This window comes from Theropithecus gelada, chromosome 8, assembly GCF_003255815.1.
Source record: "Theropithecus gelada isolate Dixy chromosome 8, Tgel_1.0, whole genome shotgun sequence".
NCBI classification, from domain to species: domain Eukaryota; kingdom Metazoa; phylum Chordata; class Mammalia; order Primates; family Cercopithecidae; genus Theropithecus; species Theropithecus gelada.
Window position 1 is genome coordinate 27,178,935 of NC_037676.1, and position 17,038 is coordinate 27,195,972.

The 17,038-nt window shown below is 41.1% G+C and overlaps 1 protein-coding gene across 2 annotated transcripts in view; it reads right to left on the bottom strand.

Annotated features, from left to right (window-relative positions):
* FBXO16 (F-box protein 16) overlaps positions 1-17,038 on the bottom strand; it is a 61,336-nt gene that overhangs the window by 25,009 nt on the left and 19,289 nt on the right. For both annotated transcript variants that reach the window (XM_025394408.1, XM_025394407.1), the window contains 2 exons: positions 9,639-9,845; positions 2,573-2,737 (listed from right to left, as the gene is read on the bottom strand). In XM_025394408.1, the coding sequence (XP_025250193.1) occupies positions 2,573-2,737; positions 9,639-9,845 (372 nt within the window). The remainder of the gene's footprint in view (positions 1-2,572; positions 2,738-9,638; positions 9,846-17,038) is intronic.

A 17,038-nucleotide genomic window follows, 5' to 3' on the forward strand; every position in this document is an offset into this window, starting at 1 on the left:
TGCCTGTAATCCCAGCACTTTGGGAGGCTGAGGAGGGTGGATCATGTGAGGTCAGGAGTTCGAGACTAGTCTGGCCAACATGGTGAAACCCTGTCTCTACCGAAAATACAAAAAAATTAGCCAGGCGAAAATACAAAAATATTAGCCAGGCGTGGTGGTGCATGCCTGTAATCCCAGCTACTGGGGAGGCTGAGGCAGGAGAATCGCTTGAACCCCGGAGGCAGAGGTTGCAGTGAGTCAAGATCGCGCCACTGCACTCTAGCCTGGGCGACAGAGTGAAATTTGTTTATTCAATGAATGACTGTAACCTAGAAGCAGATTAAGAAGACATTTCATATTTACAAAATTGATAGCTCATTATTGGTTTAGTATTCAGTATTTTGTGCAAGTCTCATTCAGAATGGACATTCATTTCATTTCCCTGAGCTTATATTGAATTAAATCTGTTTTTGCTGGAAGAGGTCTAGTTTAATACTGCTGGGAATAAATAATATATGATAATAAAAAATAACTTCGGGGAAAATTTTAGGCATAAATGCTAGTAGTCATATGTAAAAAATCATTAATTCTGTATAGTACAAAATACTTACACTTTAACAAAATAGGTAATTGTGAAACCTGTGATAACTTATTTGTATTAAGTAAACAAAATTTTTGTTCACATCGCCTGGAGTCTTTTTGAGAATTTTCCTAATCATGAATAGATGTTGAATTTTGTTAAATGCTTTTGTTTGGATATATTGAAGTGATCATATATCTTTCCTCTCTTTAAAAAAATATGGACTGCTTCATGAATTTGCATGTCTTCTCTGCATCGTTCCAATTTTAGTATATGTGCTGCTGAAACATGCACTTTTTTCTCTTTTATTTCGTGAATTACATTGAATTTTTTTTTTTTGAGACAGTCTTGCTCTATCGCCCAGGATGTAGTACAGTGGCTCAATCTCAGCTTACTGCAACCTCCAGCTCCCAGGTTCAAGTGATCCTCCTGCCTCAGCCTCCTGAGTAGTTGGGATTACAGGTGCATGCCACCACGCCCAACTAATTTTTTTTTTTTTTTTGAGACAGAGTCTTGCACTGTCACCCAGGCTGGAGTGTGGCACAACCACAGCACACTGCAGCCTCAACCTTCTGAGCTCAAGTGATCCTCCCAACTCAGCCTCCCAAGTAGCTGGAACTGCAAGAGTGTGCTACTGCACCCAGCTAATTTTTAAATTTTCTGTAGAGACAGGGTCTTCCTATCTTATATAAGCTGGTCTCAAACTCCTGGCCTCAAGCAATCCTCCTGCCATGGCCTCCCAAAGTGCTGGGATTATAGGCATAAATCACTGTGCCTGGCCCCAAAGTCAGTTATATATGTATATATATAAAAAACTCACAACTTCTTTTCATTTTACTAGTTGGTTAATCACTTTTCTCTCCTCTGCCCCTGAACAGCCTGAGCTTCCACTATTGCTTCCTGAGAATGAGATGCAAGAGAAGTCTCACTAGGAAAGGAGTCAGAGCTACGGGAATTTTCAAGAGAACTTTAAAAATTCTTCACTTAAAACTCTCTTTTTAAAAGACATCCTCATGGAGCATACCAACTACTGAAATCAGGAAGACTTTTATCATTGCAATTGTAACAATATTAATTATGCATAGTTTATTACTGTATTAAGTGTAGATGGAGCCTATTTCAAGAAAACACAATAAAGCCTAAACTGAAATAAGCAAGCTAGGAGTTGACTGTTCATATTTCAAAAGGATTCTCCCATTTTAACAGGATTCATTGCTGTTTTTTTCACTAGCTTTAATACCCCTGTGGTTTTAAAAATCATTTTAAAAATGTAATTTACACATAATTTTTCAGGAATTCATCTATTGTACAAAATTTTGCACAACTCTGCATGTGTATAGATAATACTATAAACAAAGGGCTCATAAAATTTTCCCATGAATTATCTCATTAGCTGGGACTATACGAATGAATATAAGCATTGGTTAGAATGCATAGGAAGCCACTAGAAAACATTATTCTTGAATTATTTACTTTTTATTAATATATGTAAATGCTCTACATTGCTTAGTTCCTAGCAAAAACTAAGAACTCTAATATGCCCATGGGGCCCTTCCCTGATGACTCATTTATTAGAAAACTTTTCCTTATAAACGATACAAAAATAAACTTCAGCTCACCTGGTACAATCACAGAAAATTTGAATTAGTAAAGTAAAACTTGAAGACCCATAGGTAACAAATACTTCACATTACCCACAGAGTTCCCATGTAAGAACCGTCTGATGTCACTGTCAGAGACACAGAAACCAGGCACCTGGACAGAGAAAAAAGTTCCGTGGTCCTAACCGCCTGGATGCAACTGTGGTTTGGGAGTGGCAAATGAGGGCTCTCAACTAACATGAATGTCTTGAAAACAACTATCAAATCTCAGGAAAGGAGAATTTTGAAATCATAGTATATGTCCTTTGAACTACCTCCCTTCCCCAATTTCCAATCTGATCCTTTATTCTTAGTTCTAGAATTTGCAAAGAGTCAATGTTTGCAAGCTTGCAGCTTTTTGTCTAAAATTCACCTTAGGCTTGGTAACATGAAGTTCTTTCACCATTTGAATATAGTGCTTCTTCCAGATCCCCTGCTCAAAGGGAGTTGGAGAGAAATTGATGTACCAGTTAAACCGTAAACATTTCAGCATCCAGAGCTGATCCAGCTCGGCTAGGTTCTTCCAATGCCAGCACACCTGGAAAAACAATTACAATTAAACAAAACCAAATCGAACAACCCCCTCAGTTTATATGCCCACTTTCTCTAGGGTTTGAACTGTCATCCTGGGCCTGAGATAACTTTTTTTGTCCTTTGCCTCCAAACCATAGCTTAAATGGTCACCTCCTACCTGAAGTGTTTCCTACCCAGGCAGATTTAAAGTAAATTAGCATTTGCTTTAAATTCTAATTCAGATTTAGAATCAGAGTCAATTAATATTTATGGAGCACCTATTAATTATCTTCATAGCAACCTAGGGAGGTAAGTACAATTATTACTCTCATATTGCCAATGAGGAAATTGGGGCTCAGATAGACTTTGGAACTTTCCAGAGGTTTCCAAAGGTCATATAAAAGTTGTATAAGGATTATATAAACTTGGGTCTGCACTTTATTTATTCTTTTCATGGTGTGCTTCCTTTTCCCTCCTACATTAGTCTGTTTTCACATTGCTGATAAAAACATACCAAGACTGGGTAATCTATAAAGAGAAAGAGGTTTAATGGACTCATAGTTCCATGTGGCTGGGGAGGCCTCACAATCATGGTGGAAGGCAAAAGTCATGTCTTACATGGCGGCAGGCAAGAGGGAATGAAAGCCAAGCAAAAGGGGAAACCTTTATAAAACCATCAGATCTCATAAGAGTGACTCACTACCATGAGAACAGTATGGGGGAAACCATCCCCATGATTCAATTTTCTCCCCCTGGGTTCTTCCCACAACACGTGGGAATTATGGGAGCTACAATTCAAGATGAGACTTGGGTGGGGACATAGCCAAACCATATCACCTCCATTCTTTCAATTTCACTAAATATAAATGTTATAATGAAATATAATCACTGATACCATGTGATGTATAGAGCCTTTAGGATTCCACAAAGCAGAAAGCATTTATTCTGTACATACCAGTTCCAGAGCATTATGGCTAATTCCACCCATCCAGCAAATGGCGGAGATGGCCCTACTATGTGTAGCAATATTTATAATAATTTACCCAAGGGTTTGAATAAGTCTTGCCAGAAACTAGGATCAAGTTCACATATAAAGCTGAAACGAGGGATTCAGTGTCTTTGTAAGAGTTGCAAAGATGACATATAGCCTTCAAGCCCAAATTTCACCCTTAGAAAACTGGCCTCTTTTTCAAGATTAATTAAATAATTAATAATTTTTGAGTGCCCCTTCACCCCCAAAAGGGAACACTCCGTAATGGCCTTGCTGTCCATACACCTATTTTTCTATCCCTCTCTGCCTCCCCACTTCCACTCACCATTTATTGAGTTCCTCCTATGTTTAGTATTGTTTTATGTGCAGAAGATGAGACGTTGAGGAAAGAGTAGGGCACAATTAGAAGAAATAATAAATTCAGGAAAGGTTAGGGAAGGAGGAAAAAGTTAAGGATTTGATAGAGCCCTATAGGCAGCAACAGAAATCACATTTAGTTTGTTTGACCCAGAAATGAAACACCACCAACCTCATCTCCGTATGGTAAATTCACTCAGAATTCAATGGGGAGATGGAGTTTTTGGGAAAGGGAAGGGGGAGAAAAGTCTCAATTTTCATTCCTTTTTTCCTTATTCTTCTTCTTTTTTTTTTTTTGAGACAGTTTTGCTCTTGTTGCCCAGGCTGGAGTGCAGTGGCGCGATCTTGGCTCACTGCAACTTCCGCCTCCCGGGATCAAGCCATTCTCCTGCCTCAGCCTCCCGAGTAGCTGGGATTACAGGCATGCACCACGCCTGTCTAAGGGTTTCTCCTCTTCTTTAGATAATGTTTTGACCTGAGTACTTAAGTTGTTTTTCTTCCCAAGGCAAATATAGTTTTTGTTTTTTGTGTTTTTTGTGTTATTTTGTTTGTTTAAAGGTAGAGAGGAATGAAGAGAATTGAAAGGTAAGTAAGAGCTTTCAAATCTACAGGACACAGTTCCTCCACAACCTTCCATCTTTTTAAAACAGCAGGGACTTTATATGGTTTACTTTAAATTGAGCTGAAGAATGATGGTCTGTGTTTTCCCCACAGTCAGTAGCGAGGAGAAATTATGTCTTACAGTGCATACAGATGATAGAATTAGCTATTTCAAATAACATTTCCTTCTAATAATAATATTATCCTTGTGGAAAATGAAAAATTCTGAGAAGTTTAACCCATGACCCCATTAATCAGAGATGACCATTGTTGACAACCTGCTACAGTTCTTTTCCTTTCAGTCTTTATTTGAAGTATATACAAAAGAAAATCAGGAAACCCTATATACAACTTAAAATATTTTTTCATTTTAAATATTATAACATCTCTGTTCTTCCAAAACATGTTTACTAATGGTTGCACAATAATGCATCATAGGCCAGGTGCAGTGGCTCAAGCTTGTAATCCCAGCACTTTGAGAGGCCGAGGCGGATGGATCACCTGAGGTCAGGAGTTCCAGACCTGCCTGGCCAACATGGCAAAATCTGTCTTTCCTAAAAATACAAAAATTAGCTGGGCGTGGTGACACGCACCTGTAATCCCAGCTACTCGGGAGGCTGAGGCAGGAGAATCGCTTGAACCTGGGGGGACGGAGGTTGCAGTGAGCCGAGATCGAGTCATTGCACTCCAGTCTGGGAGACGAGAGCAAGACTCTGTCTCAAAATAATAATAATAATAATAATAATAATAATAATGCATCATATATGGCTGTATGATACCCTCTTATTACTGGGCATCCAGATTGCTATGCTCTTTTAAAAAGTCATTTCAGGCCAGGTGTGATGCCTCATACCTGTAATCGCAGCACCCCTGGAGGTCAAAGTGAGTGGATCACTTGAAGTCAGGAGTTTGAGACCAGCCTAGCCAACATGGTAAAACTCTGTCTCTACTAAAAATACAAACATTAGCCAGACATGGTAGCGCATGCTATAATCACAGCTACTCGAGAGGCTGAGGCAGGAGAATCGCTTGAACCCGGGAGGCAGAGGTTGCAGTGAGCCGAGATTGTGCCACTGCACTCCAGCCTGAGCAACAGAACAAGACTTCATCTCAAAAAAAAAATCATTTTTGGAATAGGTATGTGCATATTAATACCAAATTCAAAGAAACAAAGGAAGTCCCTCTCCCATCACTATCCCCCAGTCACCCATTCTTCTCCTCGGATGAGACCACTGTTACCAGTTTCTGGTAAATAATTCTTGAATATTCTAGGTATATAGTAACAAACATATATATGTATTTTTGAGACAGGGTCTCACCCTGTTGCTCAGGCTGGAGTGCAGAGGCATGATCATAGCTTACTGCAGCCTTCAACCCCCAGGCTCAAGCAATCCTCCTGCCTTACTTAGTCTCTCAAGTAGCTGGAACTCTAGGTACATGTCACCACACCTGGCTAATTTTTTCTTTCTTTCTTTTTTTTTTTTTTTTGAGACAGGGTCTCACTTTGTGACCCAGGCTAGAATGCAGTGGCATGATCTCAGCTCACTGCAGCCTCCTCCTCCCAGATTCAAGCAACCCTCCTGCCTCATGCCCCCCAAGTAGCTGGGTGCAGGTACAGGTGTGCACCACCACACAGGGCTACTTTTTGCATTTATAATAGAGATGAGTTTTCACCATATTGGCCAGGCTGGTCTCAAACTCCTGACCTCAAGTGATCTGCCCACCTTGGCCTCCTAAAGTGCTAGGATTACATGTGTGAGTCACCTCCGCACCTGGCTGACCTAAGTTTTTTTTTTTTTTTTTTGAGATGGAGTCTCACTTTGTCGCCCAGGCTGGAGTGCAGTGGCCCGATCTCAGCTCACTGCAAGCTCCACCTCCCGGGTTCACACCATTCTCCTACCTCAGCCTCCCGAGTAGCTGGGACTACAGGTGCCCGGCACCACGTGCGGCTAATTTTTTGTATTTTTAGTAGAGATGGGGTTTCACTGTGTTAGCCAGGATGGTCTCGATCTCCTGATCTTGTGATCCGCCCACCTCGGCCTCCCAAAGTGCTGGGATTACAGGCATGAGCTGCCATGCCCAGCGTGACCTGGCTAATTCTTAACTTTTGTAGAGACAGGGTCTTGCTATGTTGCCCAGGCTCTAGAGTACAGTGCTGCAATCTTGGCTCACTGCAGCTTTAAACACCTGGGCTCCAGTGATCCTCCCACCTCAGCCTCCCAAGTAGTTGGGACTATGGTCATGGGCCACCACACCTGGCTAATTTTTGTATTTTTTGTAGAGATGGGGGTCTCGTCATAATGCCCAGGCCAGTCTCAAACTCTTGGCCTCAAGCATTCGCCAGCCTTGGTCTCCCGAAGTGCTGGGATTACAGGCAAGCCACTGTGCCTGGCTGTATATATTCTTTATTCTTTTCAAAATGTGGTAGGATAGTTCTACACCTCTGCTTTTTTTTTTTTTTTTTTTTAACCAATGACATATCTTGCAGATAGTTGCAGTTTATTTACCCAGTCCCTCCTGGTAGATATTTTCATTGTTTCCAACCTATTGCTAGGACAGAGAATCGTGCAATATTCTTATACAAGTGTGGCTTTTACCATGTTGCAGGATACCCATCAGACAAATTCCAAGAAGTGGAACTGCTGGGGCAAAGGGAATTTTTATTTGAAATGTTAACACTGCCCAATGGTTCACCATGGTGGTTACATCAATTTATCTACCAGCAATATATGAAAGTTCTTGCTTTCCCACATCCTCACCAATATAGAATATTATCATTTAAAACAAATCTCAATCTGAGTCATGAAAGATGGCATGCCAGAATGAGGCTAAGCATCTTACATATTCTAGAGACATCTGTATTCCTTTTTCTGTAGATTACTTGTTCATTTCCTTTGCTCATTTTTCTCCTGGGTTGTTGGTCTTTTTTTTTTTTTCTTAATATAGATTTATAAGAGCTCTTTAAAAAAAAATAAAGAAATTAGCCCTTGCATGCAATCGATTTTTTTTTCCCTGCCTACTGTTTGGATTTATTTATGGTGTTCTGTTCCATGAAGAATATTTTAATTTTTATAGTCACAGTTTAAAAATCTGCTTTCTTCATTCTTGCTCATGATACAAAAAATGGAGGAAGCAAGATTTTAAATTGTGTATTTTCTTTTAAGACTTCTGGGTATGATGGAATACTGACATCCTTTCCTGTTTTCTTTGAGGACTTTAATGGTTTCCTTTGGTTTCATCTGTCTTTTATACTACTTAATTTTTTTTTTCCAGAGAGTTGCTCAATTGTCCCTATACCATTTATTGAATAATACATTTTTTTTTGAGACAGAGTCTCACTATGTTGCCCAGGCTATAGTGTAGTGGCACAGTCACAGCTTACTGAAGACTCAACCTTCTGGGTTCAAGTAATCCTCCCACTTCAGCCTCCCAAGTAGCTGGGACCACAGGCACACATCACCACACCCACCTAATTTTAAAATGTTTTGTAAAGATGAGGTCTCCCTATGTTGTCCAGGTTAGTCTTGATCTCCTAGGCTCAGACAATCCTCCCACCTTGGCCTCCCAAAGTGCTGGGATTACAAGTGTGAGCCACCACACCCAGATCCATCTTTCCTCCTGCATTCATTTTCTTAATTTTAAAAACTCAAGTTAACATGTCACACATATATGAATGCACACGGGCGGGTTATTTCCAGTCTTGCCAGACTCTATGAAAAGACTCAACAAAATGACTACCAGTTTTATATCTAAAATAATTTAACTTCATTTTAATACAGGACGGAATTACCTTTTTTTTTTTTTTTTTTTTTTTTTTTTGAGACGGAGTCTCGCTCTGTCGCCCAGGCTGGAGTGCAGTGGCCGGATCTCAGCTCACTGCAAGCTCTGCCTCCCGGGTTCACGCCAGTCTCCTGCCTCAGCCTCCCAAGTAGCTGGGACTACAGGCGCCGCCACCACGCCCGGCTAGTTTTTTGTATTTTTTTCAGTAGAGATGGGGTTTCACCGTGTTAGCCAGGATGGTCTCGATCTCCTGACCTGGTGATCCGCCCGTCTTGGCCTCCCAAAGTGCTGGGATTACAGGCTTGAGCCACCATGCCCGGCCAGAACGGAATTACTTGTAAAGGAAAAAAATAATAACAATCACCTACTTTTCCAAGGCCTGTATGAGCACACCTGCCCACTTGGATCTCTTTTAGTCTCATTCTCTTTTGTACATATCTCATTAGGTCCTTATTTTGAGCTTTTTTATTCATGAATGACCTGCACTGTACAATTGAGGACTTTATTGCAACTGAATGCCGTACAGTATGAGACCATCCTGCTGACGAACCATTTCTTACATGTATATGTAATTCCCCAACTAGCTAATACTTCTTTGTTGTATACTAATGTGGCCTATACTTTTTTCCCCATTTGAGTTCTAAACAGAGTTGGACGCAAAGATGATGAAGGTTAATACAAACGTACGAACATACTGATCTTCCCATCTCTTTCTTAGTTTCGTGTGTGTGTGTATATGTGTGTTTGTGTATGTATGTGTATGTTTGTGTTTATCTGTATGTCTGTGTATGTGTATGTGTGTTCAAGTGTGTTTGTGTGTGTGCATATGTATTTGTGTGTGTATGTTTGTATGTGTGTATGTGTGTATATGTGTGTGTTTGTGTATTTGTGTTTGTATGTGTTTGTGTTTGTATTTGTGTGTAATTGTGTGTATGTGTATATGTTTGTATGTGTGTATGTGTGTTTATGTGTGTGTGTGTACATTTGTGTGTTTGTGTGTATGTGTGTATATGAGTGTGTTTGTGTATATGTCTGTGTTTGTATGTGTGTATATGAGTGTGTTTGTGTATATGTCTGTGTTTGTGTGTATGTGTGTATATGTGTGTGTGTATGTGTGTGTTTCCCCTTAACTACTTCTAGTTTCAAGTTTCCTAAGGCTGTTCTCAGAAAACACCACATACCCCTTCCTTGCCTTTACCTGTGCACAACGACAGAGGCTCCGGGGGTCCAGGAAAGAAAAGATGTATAAAGATAACACCCTTGGAAGCTTGGTTGTAAAGTCCAGGGCTTCTGCTGGAATTTTCTCTTGAAGCTTTCGACAGCAGAACTTTTGCTGGGACAGCGAGCAGCGCTCCAACAGGCCTGTGAGGATTCTTCTTCTCTGAGAGTCTGTCCATTTGTCAAACTGGAAAAACAAAAGAAAGCAAAATGTAAAAAGCTCCAGGTTTAGTCTGATAGCAGATTCATTACAAGTAAGAGATGACAATGGCACAGAAAGGGAGTTTAGTAACTTATTTCTAGTGCAAAGCAAGTATTTATTTCCCTAATCAGCAAATTCCATGCTTTGCCACCTGTCTTCTCTCACATTTATATGGGAGCATGTGCATGGCCTAAGTGTGTACACAGAAGTGCATGTGACCTCAAAACTTGCAGTCACATATGAACAATAAATTGCGAGCTGCCCATATTCATAAACTGAGAATATATCTGCTTATAAAAGACAATTTTAAGGGAAAATAACTGCACAGCTCCTCCCCGCAAATAGTTTCTGCATTATCCCATCAGTGCTTAAAACGGCAGGACCAGAAACAAACCCTTGTATTCACAATTGGAGATAAAGTATTACAAGCAAATATCCCTGAGAAGGAAAGTATATTGGAGTCAATTCTCACTAGTATGTAAATGACTGATATGATCGCAGAGGATGTGTTGATAAAGGAGGACTTGAAGAGAGGAAGTGAATGCCAAAGGAAGCCAGGGTACGTCCAACAATTGGCTACCTCACAATTTTCCTCAGAGATTGCCCTGAACAACACCCAAGATCAGGGAATGACCAAGGATGAGCACCTTGGGACTGCCCAAAACCAAAAGAGAAGAAGGAAAGAACACCTACCAGCTCAGTGAGCCACTTCACTGGAAGTCTAAATCTCTTTTCTTCCCTGGCCCATTGGGGAAGAGAAAATAGGGAAGTTTCAGCTGGCTGTATTTTTGTATATTATTGCATTTCAGATATAGATATTCAGTATAGTTATAAACAGACTTTTTTTTTTTTTTTTGAGATGGAGTCTCGCTGTGTCACCCAGACTGGAGTGCAGTGGCGCAATCTCGGCTCACTGCAACCTCCACTTTGTGGGTTCAAGTGATTCTCCGGCCTCAGCCTCCCAAGTAGCTGGGATTACAGGCACGCACCACCGCACCTGGCTAACTTTAGTATTTTTAGTAGAGACAAGGTTTCACCATGTTGGTCAGGTTGGTCTCGAACTTCTGACCTCGTGATCCAACCACCTTGGCCTCCCAAAGTGCTGAGACTACAGGCGTGAGCCACCGCACCTGACTATAAACAGAATTTTATAATCTGTTTATAATCGTTTAGTCGTAATCATAAAATACACTGACTACCTAAAAAGGCATGTAAAGGAAAAATTTATTTTTTGCAAGCATTACAACAAGTTAACTTCATTATAGTTATACAATATATTTTAAATTTAATTTGATTTTTTTTTTCTTTTTGGCTTCTCAAGGGTCAACTCGATTTTTTTTTAATTAATAGTGTTAAAAAACAAAATGTCAACAAATTGCATTTAAAGATCTAATTGGCTTTTATTAGCGATTCATGAATCAGGCAGCATCCCATCAAAAGAACAGAGAGCAGGTCCTCAGAGTTGAGAAGAGGAGGTTGGTTGGCTTCAGGGTTGGAAAAGGGTTGAAGAAAGCAGAAATAGGCCCAGTGCGGTGGCTCATGTCTGTAATCTCAGCACTTTGGGAGGCAGAGGTAGGAGAATCTCTTGAGCCCAGGAATTTGAAACCAGCCTGAGCAACACCCCATCTGTACAAAAGAGTAAAAAGTTAGCTGGGTATGGTGGTATACAACTGTGGTCCCAGAAACTCGGGAGGTTGAGGTGGGAGAATTGCTTGAGCCCAGGTGGTGGAGTCTGCAGTGAGCTGTGGTCATGCCATTGCACTCTGGCCTGGGCAACAGAGAGAGACCCTGTCAGAGAAAAATAATAATAATAAAGTAAATTTTAAAAAAGGAGAAATAAGGAACAAAAAGTGGATTGATTATTTCAGAGTTACTTTCCTCATAAGATTAACACATAAGACTTTCTTATGCCAGCTCAGATAAACTGGGACCCTTCAGATTGGTGGCTGTGAATCTCCTGTTTTGGGTTTGTTTGTTTGTTTGGTCCTGTTTTTCATTTTTAATTTAAACTGGCCCTTTTTAAAGTTCAGTTTGATTACGTGAGACTGCCTCCATTCTGGGTTGGTTTGGTCTGTTGGGGCCTAGTATAGGAGCTCAGTCCAAAACAATGGCCTTCCATAAATTTTAACAGTAGAGGCTCGGTGGCTCACGCCTGTAATCCCAGCACTTTGGGAGGCCGAGGCCAGTGGATCACGTGAGGTCAGGAGTTCGAGACCAGCCTGACCAACATGGAGAAACCCCGTCTCTATTGAAAACACAAAATTAGCTGGGCATGGTGGTACATGCCTGTAATCCCAGCTATTCAGGAGTCTGAGGCAGGAGAACTGCTTGAACCCGAGAGGTGGAAGTTGCAGTGAGCCAAGATCGTGCCATTGCACTCCAGCCTGGGCAACAAGAGCAAAAACTTCGTCTCAAAAAAAAAAAAAAAAATTAACAGTAGAATAACAGTAGAAATACTTCCTAATTAAAACTATCCACTATTATAGATTTATTCAATGACCCACAAATCTCACTTTGGAGACTATCACTGTGGTGGGGAGGAGGGGGATCCTAAAATGAACAAACAGAAACTTTAACTGCAAAGACCACAGGAATAAAACTGATTCATATGTGAGTGTTCCCTGACTTCTAGCCCCGTTTCTATATAAGCCGTATCTCCAACTGCCATAAAAGGAGACTTCTGGCTGGGCGCAGTGGCTCACGCCTGTAATCCCAGCACTTCAGGAGGTCGAGGCAGGTAGATCACGAAGTCAGGAGATCGAGACCATCCTGGCTAACACAGTGAAACCCCATCTCTACTTTAAAAAAAAAAAGAAAAAAAAAATTAGCCAGGCATGGTGGTGGGCGCCTGTAATCCCAGCTACTGCACTCCAGCCTGAGCAACAGAGCAAGACTCTGTCTCAAAAAAAAAAAGGAGACTTTTTTCCCAGCTCTTTCGGATGGGTTCTCAGGAGAATGAGTAGAGAGAAACCAGGCCAGAATGGCTAAGGCCAGAGGAACTGGCCCCAGAAGCTGAATTGATCTATGAAATAAAGAGCCAAAAAGAAGGTGAGAAGAGAGAGAGGGAGAACAGTTGGAAAACTGGCTTGATGGGAGTCACAGGGGTGATAGTAGCCTCTACAGCAGCTAGTGTGGGAGAGCTCGGGAGTGAAGGAAGACTGGAGGAGTATGGCTATGAGTTTTGAACTGGATTTCCTGTTTTCTTTGAAAGAGACAAAATGAAGATTGGAATTCATTTTATTTATTTTTTATTTCATTCTGTTTTTTTAGAGACAGGGTCTCACTCTGTCACCCAGGTTGGAGTACAGTGGTGCAATCCTAGCTCACTACAACCTCAACCTCCTGGGCTCGAGGGATCCTCCCACCTCAGCCTCCTGAGTGGCTGGGATGTGTCACCACATCAGGCCTGGAATTCATTCTAAAATGACATTTGGGCAGTGCTATGTGAGTCTGGCGAGGCTGAGCTACGTTGAGACCCAGGATGATTATGGTCACAAAAAATTTTCATAAGATATTATGGCTGCCACAAAATCAAAGATAACTCAAAATGCTAGTAGTAGGGAATCAGCTAAACAAACCATAATATAACAACATGATAGGGGAAAGCAGGGCATTATAGGTTGATGGTGGGCTTCAGAATAAGACAATTTGCTGTCTCACTCCCAATATTCTATTAGTTCTTTTACTCATCAAAAATATGTCAGCCTCGATTTCCTCATTTACACATTAGCGATAATTACATCTACCTTGTAGGGTGGTTGAGAGGATTAAATACAATAATATATGTATAAAATTCCTAATAGAGTACATGACTCATTGTAGACATGGCAGCTACTATTAGAAAATGTCACAGTGATGTTAAAAATAATATGTATGTGGGTTAAGTAACTATAAAAAGAAATGCGCATAAAATTACCATGTTTGTACATTGACAAGGATGGAAAGTGCATTTAGAATAAATGAGGCTAGCTCATCCACTTTCCTGCTGCCCTCAAAAGAGAATGGGCTCACGTTGCAGAATGAGTGATTTAACACAAATATAAAAGAACATCAGGATGATAAAATACTGAAGAAATCTATAAAAGAAAACATTAAAACACTTTCTCTAGCGATGAAAAAGATAATTACATTGGTTCCTCATTTATTTCCCTGATTACAATGGTCAGAGGTAATTTGTTTGGCTTTGATAGGTGTTCTTTGCCTCAAGGGATTTTCCTTTCCAATTATGTTTGTTTAGGCTAATAGAAAACTAATTTACATTCCTTGAACTACCAACTGAAGAAGGTTGGGAGATGACTCAGAAGAATGCTGAACAGTAGGGGAAAATCCCTTTAGGATTTAGAAGGTGCTAGAAATAATCCAAAAAGTACATAATCCATGGAAGGGTTAACTGTACAGGAATTCAGTTATCCCCCACATCTCTTGCGTCACCTCTCAAGGAAAAATACCCCTGACTGAGTAGCCAGGGACCTCATGTATGAGACTAGGGGACTGTCAGGACCATTATTCTCCTATTCTAGCATCACGTACGGTACCTTGCTTCACGATTCATTCCTGAAGGATGCCTTTTTTAAGGCTTTCTTGACTCAATATAACTGTGCACATCCTATTTTTAGAGTAGTTGTTACAAGGATTCTTGCTGCCGTTTGAGGAAGTGAGAAGGTTGCTGGGGTGATCAGGTTCCACCCACCTCACACTGAATGGCAAAAAGAGGGTGGGAGGGAGATAAAGAGAGAGGCTTGTGGCAAAAAGAGGGTGGGAGGGGGATAAAGAGAGAGGCTTGTTTTTGCTGGCTTATTCGTTATATTATCTCTTCTGGTTGAGTTTCTGAGTCCTATTATCAAAAATTTAATTTCACAAAGTGTAAATACGTTTTTGTCTTAGAAGTTTCAAACAGGGCTGGGCAAGGTGGCTCACGTCTATAGTCCCAGCACTCTTGAGAGGCCAAGGCGGAAGGATTGCTTGAGCCCAGGAGTTCAAGACCAAAACCAGCTGGGCAACACAGCGAGATCGTTTCTTTAAAAAAAAAAAAAAAAAAAAGTGCTATGTTGGCGTATGCCCGTAGTCCCAGCTACTTGGGAGGCTGAGGTGGGAGGATCACTTGAGCCCAGGAGGTAGAGGCTGCAGTGAGCCGAGATTACGCCACTGCACTCAAGCCTTAGCTACAGAGCGAGACTCAGTCTTGAAAAAAACAAAAGTTTCAAGCAGACACATATAGAATCAATAGAATAAAAAATGAAAAGCTTCTTTAACACTGCTCCCTATCAAATCTCACTTCATCTCCCAGAGATAACCACTGTTCAAAAGTTTGATGTTCATGCATTTCCTTTTTTTCTAACTAAAAATAAAAAAACAATTTTTTTTTTTTTTTTTTTGAGACAGAGTCTAGCTCTGCCGCCCAGGCTGGAGTGCAGTGGCCGGATCTCAGCTCACTGCAAGCTCCGCCTCCCGGGTTCACGCCATTCTCCTGCCTCAGCCTCCCGAGTAGCTGGGACTACAGGCGCCCGCCACCGCGCCCGGCTAGTTTTTTGTATTTTTTAGTAGAGACGGGGTTTCACCGGGTTAGCCAGGATGGTCTCGATCTCCTGACCTTGTGATCCGCCCGTCTCGGCCTCCCAAAGTGCTGGGATTACAGGCTTGAGCCACCGCGCCCAGCCAATAAAAAACAATTTTTAAGGCCTGGCGTGGTGGCTCATGCCTGTAATCCCAGCACTTTGGGAGGCTGAGGCGGGCGGATCACCTGAGGTCAGGAATTTGAGACCAGCCTGACCAACACGGAGAAACTCCGTCTCTACTGAAAAAAATTTACAAAATTAGCTGGCCATGGTGGCGCATGCCTGTAATCCCAGCTACTCGGAAGGCTGAGGTAGGAGAATGGCTTGAACCCAGGAGGAGGAGGTTGCGGTGAGCCGAGATTGCGCCATTGCACTCCAGCCTGGGCAACAAGAGTGAAAACCCGTCTCAAAAAAAAAGAAAAATTGTTTTCAGAGACAAGGTCTTGCTATGTTGCCCAGGCTGGAGTGCAGTGGCTATTCACGGGCATGATCATGGTGCACTACAGCTTCAAACTCCTGGGCTCAGGTAATTCTCCTGCTTTAGTCTCTGGATTAGCTGGGACTTGAGGCGCACACCACCATGCCTGGAAGATGGTCATGCATTTCTATACGTTCACACACACACACATATCTCCATCAAGTTGGAGGTAGTGAAATAAATTAGAGTATACCCATCCCAGGGAATACTATGCAGCAGTTTAAAAAATAAACAAAATGGCCGGGCGTGGTGGCTCAGGACTGTAATACCAGCACTTTGGGAGGCCAAGGTGGGTGGATCACAAGGTCAGGAGTTCGACACCAGCCTGACCAACATGGTGAAATGCTGTCTCTACTAAAAATACAAAAATTAGCTGGGCGTGGTGGCACACGCCTGTAATCTCAGCTGCTCAGGAGGCTGAGGCAGGAGAATTGCTTGAACCTGGGAGGCGGAGGTTGCAGTGAGCCAATGCACTCCAGCCTGGGTGACAGAGTGAGACTCCATCTCAAAAAATAATAATAATAATAAATAAATAAACAAAATGTAGCCACACATGTCCTGATATGTAATGAACTCCAGGGCATATTGTCTTCTCATTCTGTCATAGTAGGATGAATATAGCATTTTTTGTTTACTCAATTTACTACTGATACCATTACTACTGATACCTTTCCAGTAGGAAGAAAGAAAAAGAAGGAGGAGGAGCAATATCTTGGTACATGCTTTTTCATGCCTTTTCATGTTCTGAATGAATAAATCTCTAGTATACATAAATATAGAGGCTCAAAGGGAACGTGCATTTAAAATTTTAACAGATCCTGTCAAATGGTCTTTAAAAGGTCTTTACCATTTTACATTCCCTCCAAGTGAGTTTAAAAGTATCTTCCTGCTCTCTAGTGAATCCTTCCTTACAGCGTATATTATATATATAATATATATAATGAAGAGTTATATATATTATCTAATTCTTCAATTTTTGCCATACAGGCAAGGAAGAGAGAATTTGGGAATTTCATTGTTTTCATTTGCATTTCTCTGATTTTGGCAAAATTGAGCATATTTTATATGCTTAGTGTTCATTTATTTTTTAAATATTCCTCATTCTTATATTAGCCCATTATTCTGTAGGGACATTTGTATTTTTC